The sequence below is a fragment of the Apaloderma vittatum genome, unplaced genomic scaffold, assembly GCF_000703405.1.
Source record: "Apaloderma vittatum isolate BGI_N311 unplaced genomic scaffold, ASM70340v1 scaffold31977, whole genome shotgun sequence".
NCBI classification, from domain to species: Eukaryota; Metazoa; Chordata; class Aves; order Trogoniformes; family Trogonidae; genus Apaloderma; species Apaloderma vittatum.
Genome location: NW_009727246.1, coordinates 17,714 through 26,787, shown reverse-complemented (window position 1 = coordinate 26,787; position 9,074 = coordinate 17,714). Strand labels below are relative to the sequence as shown.

Genomic DNA, 9,074 nt, shown 5'->3' with positions numbered 1-9,074 from the left:
GCCATGAGAACACCACCTCAGCGCGAGGTAACAGTGCAACACGTGTTGAAACACTGATCACTGATCCCTTTTGCTCACTCCCTGGCTGTCACACACATCCCCTTGGGGAGACACATTCGGGCAAACAACACTGAGGCTGTGCCACCTCTCCCACTGCAGTTATAACTGTTTTAGGTCCATTCCTATCTTCCTGCACATTTCCAGTTCTTTCCATAATGCTAAGGAGTTTGAAAGGTGACACAGGATTTAAGCGCTTGCTTGCTCGGTCTGTTTCAGTGCAAGAGTGTGCATTTCCCTTGCCCCCAAATCCATTTCATATGTAACTGAAACGATACAGAAGCCTAGAGTTGCTTTCCTTGCTTTATCACCTATGCTTATTCTTAAACATTCCCCTTTCCACCCACCCCCGGTCTCTCCCTTCTTAATATTCAGAGACTCTTTTCTTGTACAAATGACTTCACTTTCTATTTGCGAGAAAAGAACAAAACCACAAGCTGGGTTTATCACTGATGTAAGCAAGGCTGTTTAGCCACAGCCTTTCAGCTAGCTGCTTACATTAGTCCTGTCTTAAACCGTATCGCTATCTCCTTTAACACCACACAGAAGATTAAAAGGGTGTTTACAAAGGAAATTCTGAAGTTAAATGACAAAGAATACCTCCATGAAGGTTTTCTTCTTTTTTTTTTTTTTAATTTAAATATATATGAGTCCTAAACATAATTCATCCATTTTGTATGCAACTATGTATTTGAGATCAGCTCTTTAGATAGACATGAGCAACTACAACTACTTTGGGTTGTTCATTTCAGACCTTTTGCAAGGACAGCCAGCATCTCATCTGAAATTCTGCAGCTTTCACCAGTTCTGCGTTATTTCAGCTGCAACTGCCCTTGGTCCTGTACCAAGGTTTGATTTGTGTCCAGTTACACGAAGTGTAAGGTTAAAATGCTGTCTGAAATGGAGTCTGTCTTTTCCTTCAAAACTGACAATTTAAATCAAATTGAATACGGAATTGGTTCATAAAGGGTGAGGGGGGTGATCAAAAAAAAAAAAAACTGAAGCCACACCATAATGCACAAAACACAGGGACTGCTTAGGCATTGATCTAGCCCTCTGAACCCAAGCTGATACTTGAGTTGGGGATGTCACTGTGGTCACTATTTCTGGTTAGCCTGCTCATTTACCAAATTAAGCACTTTCAGTTTTGCTAAGAAACCAAGAAGATAAAGAATCACTCTTGTCACTAAAAATAAAGCAAAGGATTAAAATATTTGTGGAAGACTAAAATGCCTACTTTATAAAATGTAAATAATATGTAATTAGAAAGTGCTATTTGCTAATTATATGTTTTTTCCCCAGTGTTTCGAGACACCTAAATGCAAATTTGATATGGTCACCTGTGTATAGTGCTAACGCTACTTCAAGGGGCAGACTTCTCAACAATCTGTTTCGAGCTTGTCATCAATATCCACATCTTATCAATCACATCCTTATGCTGGAATTTAAACTGCTTTAGACTGAGACTTTGGTTCTGTGTACAATCAAAAGCTACTCCTGGGGGACAAGGAGGAGCTGTCAATGAGTATTAACTAGTAAATGCTCGCTGGCCAAATTCCACAGTCAAACAAGTTTCCTTCACTTTCGCTTGATGGGTAGAAAAAGAGGCCAAATGGGAAGGGGCAACATGGGGGGAGCATGATCACAGGTTTCTGGTGCTTAACAGAGATCTGAATAGATACTTTCCATTACACACCTGTCACAAGACTTGAGTGCTTAGAAAAGGCTGTCGGAGACCTCTACTTCTGTCCCTTCATACCTTTAGTACTACAAAATATTGCCTGCTACCGTGCGTAACCAGTTTTTACACCTACTTTTAAAAGAAGCAAAAGCTGTGAGATTCTTACAATGATGCAAAGTATGATCTTTAGTACCATCTACACTTTTTATGCTGGGGGGGGGGAAAGAAAGTCTGCTTCGTAAGTTTATTTCTAGCGTTGCTCATGTACTGAAATTAACTGTTTAAATAAAATAAGTATTACTGTTGCAGGCTCACCAAATCATTATGCATTAGGGAGCTGTCTGCTGCTGCAACCTCAGCTCGATGAAAATTCCCACTGTTAACAGCTTGTGCTTTATTTGTCTGAGAGAGGGTAATGTAAAAACGCGAGTTTCCTATACATTACAGATACAAGAAGGGTTGAAAAAAGCAAGCTTTAGCAATCACTAAGAAAATAATAAAGTAAACTCAACACAAAACGAACTCACTCAATAACTTACCTCTGTACTTCAATGAAAGTTCTCAGCCCTTCTTTTTGAATAGCAACATTATGCTATTTTTTCTCTCCTATTTTTATTTAAGTTTTTAAGAATTTCAATTTTGAGTCCTTTTGGTCCTGCTTGAAAAAAAAAATTTCTAACATAAGACTGACACTGAAACAGTGCAGTCTTAAGAACTAAGCCCTTCAACAACAACAACAAAAAAAGGAGGAAATTCCAGGTACAAATGAAGTAGACTAAATTTAACTGGTAAAATTTTACTTCTAAAAATACCGACTAGTTCTCATGCTCTTGGGCCAAGTTTTGACAAAACTCATGACTACACAATTAAGTATCCATATGAATAAGATGCAAATTGGGGGCTCAAAGTGCCATTACTTCAGCTTTCCACATGACTTACACTGGAGCTACAGCACAGACCGCCTTCAGAGGAGCCAAGATGCTTGTTTCCAGAGAACTGGGATTTTTCAGGTAAGCTCATTCACTGCCACCACAATGCTTTAAGCCAAGGACCAAATTTCAATTGCAGCCTTGAGTGAAAATTGTATCGCTGGTTCAAAAACAATTTCTTCTTCCTTTACTTCCCTCTCTACCGGTTTGTAGAGATCAAACATCTCCTTTACAAAGGTCAAGGTTATATTCACAGTTAAAAGGTAGGGAAAAAATTGAGATAATAATTAACCACTAACCATTTAAACAAGTTTCCCAATAAGCTGCTTCAAACTCACCTAGTTCCAACTATATATAAACTAGAACAAATTGTTTTATTACTACAGGGAAAAACAAAAAAAACCCCACCACACGTGCTGTTATCATTTAACCCTACAACAATAAAGAAATGTGGACTGTTGACAGTACTAAGATACCTTCTACAGCACTGGAGACAAAACGCAGAATTAGTTTTTCCCAAGTACACTATAAAATAATTTACTTAAATAGTACAGGTGTAAACATAACTGAGAGAATAACAACTGAAATACTGCAACCCATAAACTGTTTACAGAAACGCCACGTGGAAACCAAAGCCACCTGGGAAAGAATGCAACAAAGTTTCCTGAGGTTGAATAGCTTGAGTGAAATGAAAAGAACCAGAGTCCACGCTTAAGTCCAAAGAGCTAAACGGAAAACCCATCTTTCCACATACCATGTCCTGTGGTATATTTATGATTAAAATTGCATCAATTTTTATTCAACAGTTGTCTTAAATTCATCTGAAAATAAAAAGCAGTGTTGACTACCACTAGAAAATTGCAAATAAAATGTTTAATTTCAGAAACTGAGTTCACCATTTATAAATACACTAAAACATAGTAAATGCAAAATTAGATTAGGCATAGGTACAGTATTTTAACAAAGCTACAACGTTTCTAAAAGGTCATAGGCAAATGACGACTTGTTTCCCAAAAAAGTATTCAATGAAAACTCAAATGAGAAGATTAATCTTTTCAGAGTTAAAAAAACCATGGAGAATGTTCCATTCAAATTAAAATGCTGGCTATTTTTTTTTTCCATCTTACTTGAAGATTTGAGGGCTCTATATCCCATTTGCCTGATGGACACCAACAGTTAAGAATCAACTTTACTACATAAAATTCTAAGCAGTGCACCATATCCATAAGGCTATTACTGAAAATCTGAAGATCAGTTATTTCTGTACTAGGAGCTTTAAGACAGGCTGTTCTACACAACTGAAATTACATTAGGAGTAAGGGCTCATTTTTTTTACAATAGGGAACCTCATAGTTTCGATGCACTAAAGATTAGAAAAGGCTTTAGAATGACATTAGAGTCTTCAGGGTAAGTTTCTTGCCTTTTTTTTTTTTTTTTTTTGTACACGGCATTAAATAACAAGCATTAATTCACAGACTTTGATAAGACTTCCGAAGAGCTTTTATAAATACCCAGAATATTTCTGTAGTTCAGTTAAAATGTAAAACCTGAACAGGAGAACCCAGAATGGGAAGTTCTACTACTGTATAACTGACATTCCTTATCATCTCAAATCTAAGATTTATTTTCAGATACTAAGTCAACAGTCTCCTGTAAACACATCTTCCTCAATAACTCTTCTTAATCCTTTAAGTACTTTAGGGCTTGCAGTTAAAAACACCACATGATAAAAAGACGGCTTGAACCCCATCTTTCATCTTTCATGTACAGCTTTCTTTTGACAACTACAAAACCTGTTTTGTTGCAATTAAAGCAATGTTCAACTAAAATACAGTACCTGGTTTATGGTTTTTACATAATAATTGAATAAAAAACTACAGAATAGAACTGTTTACATCTCTTTTTTTTTTTTGCCATTCTATTAAAACAAAGGACTGAGCTTTTTTAAAGGTCATTTACAATTATGGATTAAAACCTACATAATTTTGTATAATTTGACAAGACAGGCTATCTCTAGTGTGAACTTTTAAAAAACATATATACAATATCTGGCCTGAAGTACTATGAATAAGGCACATGTAGACATATTGAAAGCTGAAAAAATGAAACTAAAATTTGGAATTATAGTCACTGATTAGATGTCATACATGGCCCCTCTTGGAGCAATTTAAAAATACGAGTTATAGATAGTTAATATCCAGTGAGCAACAACAGATTTAGTCTAGCAGTTTGTTCATTAGTTTCAATACTGGAAGTATATTAAAGGAAGATTCACTTTCAAAAAGATAAGCTTTTCAAAGTGTTCAATCAGTAACCTTGACTGACTAAAGTTGTTGCTCTCATTGGATGTACTGAACAACCTCTCTGAAGGAACAATGCTTGGTGGACAACCCAAGAACCTGACAGCCAGTTTTGACAGTACTGGCCAAGATGACTTCTTAAAGTTCCAGTAAGTTAGAGGATCACAGTTATGCTCAAGCACTTCTTCCTCCAAGTAAGAAAGCACCATTTCCTCTGGTAACTTTGCTCTCTCTTTCAGGTCTTTTGTTTTCTTCATGTCACCCATGAGTGACCAAAGATTATCTTCCCCATAGGAATTTGTAGATGGTGAACCTATATCACATCCATTGGAAACAGGTTTATCATCATCTGAGGTAGAACTCATTATTTCCAGCTCCCTGATTAAGTCTTGTTTATATTGTTCAGCCTCCTCTTCTGTAAATAAGGATGTTTTATACCGGGGATCCAGGAGCGTAGCAAAAATGTACCTTGGATCATGAAGCGTGGAGGACAACCTACTCACCATAGCTTCTTTCAAAGATTTCAGCATAGTATCTATGCCCATTGTTTCCTCAAAGAGCATTTCTATTTTCCTGTTAAGTATGTGGATCATTGGAATCACTTGGCTTAGAGTAGACATGTGCGTACTCATCTCTCTACTTGCAGCTTCGAAAGGTTTGAGAGCATGACACACTGACTGCATGACTTCCCACTGATCGCAGCTTATCAGCTCCCGGAAGCTGCACTCTATTGACATTTCATCGATGGCTCTTTTCTGTTCGATCAGACGTTCAAGCATGTGAAATGACGTGTTCCACTTTGACGGAACATCTTGTATTAGCTGGTGCTGAGGCAACTTATACTCTTTTTGCAACTCGGCTAACTTCTCTTTTGCTTTTGCTGACCGATGGACGCGTTCACAGATCTTTCTGGCGATACTAAGCAAATTCTGAACCATCCTCTGGCTTTTAATAGCCTCGTTTACAATGACATTGACAGTGTGACTAAAACATTGTACACTTGAATGGTCACCTTCATTTAAGGTTTTCTCTATACTTTGATTATCAGTAACAGTAATCCCAATCTGAAGGCCAATGGAAGTAATCCACGTTTCCCACCAGTACTCTAACTGCTTTTGGATGCTGATTCCATTGTAGTCACAATCAATCTGTGACACATTTAACAGTGCTGAACAATGATAATCCTCACACTGGGGTCGAAATGAAGACTCGAACGTTACCCAATGAGCTGTCAGAGTTAGATATTCTCGTGTTTGGTTGCTCATCCATATTCCGGATGTAAAATGGATCACTCCACTTTCAGCTTCTTTAAGATGTGAAGTAATTATCTGTTTTACATTATCATACATATCTGGAATTGCTGTCCTAGAAAAGTAAGACGGAGAAGGTAGAGAATACTGAGGTTGCAAATATTCAAGCAGCCTGTTAAAGCCAACGTTGTCTACAAAAGAATATGGCTGAAGGTCAAGTGCAATCATTTCGGCTACAAGACTTGTGATTTTTTTGGCAACTGGGTGAGAGTCACAAAACTTGTCATTGGTTTCATCAAAATTTGAAGATCCTAGTAATTCTGTGCTCAGTGGCATGCGATTATCCGTAGATGAGGATAACACTGTCTCCGAGACATCAGTTTTCAACACGTTGTTATGAAATCGCTGCAAATGTCTTAGAAGGCAACTCGTGCCTAGATTCGTTGGCTTTTTCCCCCTACTTATTGTACGTCCACAGTGCATACATATCACTTTAGTTGAATCTGCAGAACAAATTGAAAAGTGATTCCACAGCTTTGAGGTCTTCTTACTATTAACAGGAAATATAATTTGATTATCGTGTGTAACCATTGTAGGCAAGTCAGTCAACTTTGAGGATGAACATTCCGCAGAAGCCAAAGTGGCATAAGGAGAATTTGCCAAACTCACATCAAGAAAGCTCTTTTGGTTTCCAATTACATCGGGGTGGCGTCTATATAGATGCCTCATCAAGCAGCTTGTGCCCACGTCTCCCTTCTTACCGCGACTTATCATACAACTGCAGTATCTACATACTGCTTTTAGACTGTCTGCAGGTGACAGTGAGAAGTGGTGCCAAACTTCCGATTTAAGTCTTTTCATAATCCTTTTATTTTGCTGAAATACAGCAGTAGGTTCAAATATTAGCGGGCCTAATCCCTCACACTGTTTCTCGGGAGATGAAACAAAGGAGACTTCACCTATATCATCAGAAGATGATAACATTGAGTCTTCCACTAGAGCATCTCCAGAAGAGAGATTGGTATGGATCTCCTCAGAGATTCTCTCTGGAGAAGAAGAAACAGAAGTTGACTCTTTCATTAGTTTTCCAGGAGAGGATGACATGGAATTCAGATCACTATCTGAGGGTAGTAAAGAAGGCAACAGAGTTGGAGGTGCAGTGTAGAGAGGTGGTATGCTGGTACCACCCCCGTTCTCTTGCAGGACAATGGAACGATGGGCTCTCCACATGTGTCTTATCAAACAACTCGTTCCCAGGTCTTTTCCATTTTTTCCCCTACTGAACTCATTCATGCAGTGGATGCAAACAGCTTTAGAATTATCTAAAGGCGACAGATAAAAGTGTTTCCAGACAGCAGATCTCCTTCTGGAACCTGATGTGCTCTTTGGAATTACAACAGTTTTTTCTGCTACATTCTCCACAGTGTCATCATACTGGTTGTTGGGTTGCTGTGGAGATGACCCAACCATGACTTCTTCTTTGCTGCACTTTTCAGAAACCGAGAGATCTGGTATTTCTTCAGAAGAAACAATAGAAACAGATTCCTCAAGTATTCGATCTGGAGATGGTATTTTAGAAGCCATTTTCTTCACTAGCTTTATAGGGGATAACATAGAACTCAGATCTCCAACATCTGCAGGCTGAGGTGGCAGTAACAATGTAGGTGAGGAAAAGGAGGATATACCTGGCATGCTTCCGTTTTCTTGAATGAGTACAGTGGGATGGGCTCTCCTCACATGCCTCATGAGGCAGCTGGTACTCAGGTCCTTTTCATTTTTACCCCTGCTGAATTCTTTCATACAGTACATACATATTGCTTTAGTACTATCTCTAGGAGATATAAAAAAATGGTTCCAAGCAGGCGACTTTTTTCTGGAGCTTATGTTTCTGCTAGAAAGAAGGCTTTGTGTCACAGCTTCCATTGCTACATCATAGAGCGTACTACTATACTGAGTAAAAAGAGATCCATAATCATCTTCATTTTCTGTAGATAAGTATTTGCCAGGGTTGTTGGAAATGAAGTTCTTTTCTTTGTCTTCCTGCTCGTCACTGCTGTCCGCATGTTTGAAATCATCTGCTTCTGTCTTTATATCCATTCCTTCCAGAGTACAGTTAATGCCGTCTTCCTCTTGCTCTACTTTTAAATTATTGATTTTATCCAACACAAAAGTACCATCCATTCTGGGGGAACCTGCTTCACTTGTGTCCATGGACGAGAAATTTTTCTTGCCAAGTCTTCATTTAGCAAAAAATACAGATAATTTAAAAGATTATTTAAAATTTGATTTAAATGATGTATCTTGTAGACTGAACGCACAAACGCAAATGGGAGTACGTGTTAAAATAATCTCTGGTTTACGAATTCTGTATCCGTGTTGTGCATAAGCAAATACGATTAGTCATAAAAATGCATTTAAAAAATTATAGACTTAGTTAATGGAATCTCATTTTTTCCCCAGGATCAGGACATTTCAGGTCATAGATGAATGTTCTCAAAGACAGCTACTGTTAAATGCTTCATGTTGTAGACATAATCCTAAAAAATAAATGTTCTATTTTCTTGCTGAAGGAAGCCATTCTGCTCATCTTGATTGGGCAACTGCAATTCTTTTGCACCATCTAGAAAAAAAATAAGAAGACAAAATTGACTAACATACTTTAAATAACTACAGAAAAGATGAACTGAAAACATGCACTAAATGTTCTGTAGGTTGTTTTTTTCTTCCTTTGAGATAAAGATAGGTTGGTGTACTACTGAAAAAAAAGAAAGGAAAAAAAAAAAAAACACCTCAACATTTATTCAGTACATTTACTGTGGGCAAATATGTGCCTAAACATCCAGCTCTGGTTCAGTTT

The 9,074-nt window shown here is 37.8% G+C and overlaps 1 protein-coding gene across 1 annotated transcript; it reads right to left on the bottom strand.

The window, feature by feature from the left end:
• Nucleotides 1-4,579: 4,579 nt before the first annotated feature.
• On the bottom strand, nucleotides 4,580-8,742 carry ZBED4 (zinc finger, BED-type containing 4). The gene has a single exon (XM_009873619.1). The coding sequence runs from the start codon at nucleotides 8,426-8,428 to the stop codon at nucleotides 4,910-4,912; it is 3,519 nt and encodes a 1,172-aa protein (XP_009871921.1). The 5' UTR covers nucleotides 8,429-8,742; the 3' UTR covers nucleotides 4,580-4,909.
• Between the last annotated feature and the right edge of the window lie 332 nt (nucleotides 8,743-9,074).

Excerpts from the sequence above, each read along its gene's own strand:
- ZBED4 (XM_009873619.1), bottom strand. The coding sequence starts at position 8,428 with ATGGACACAAGTGAAGCAGGTTCCCCCAGAATGGATGGTACTTTTGTG.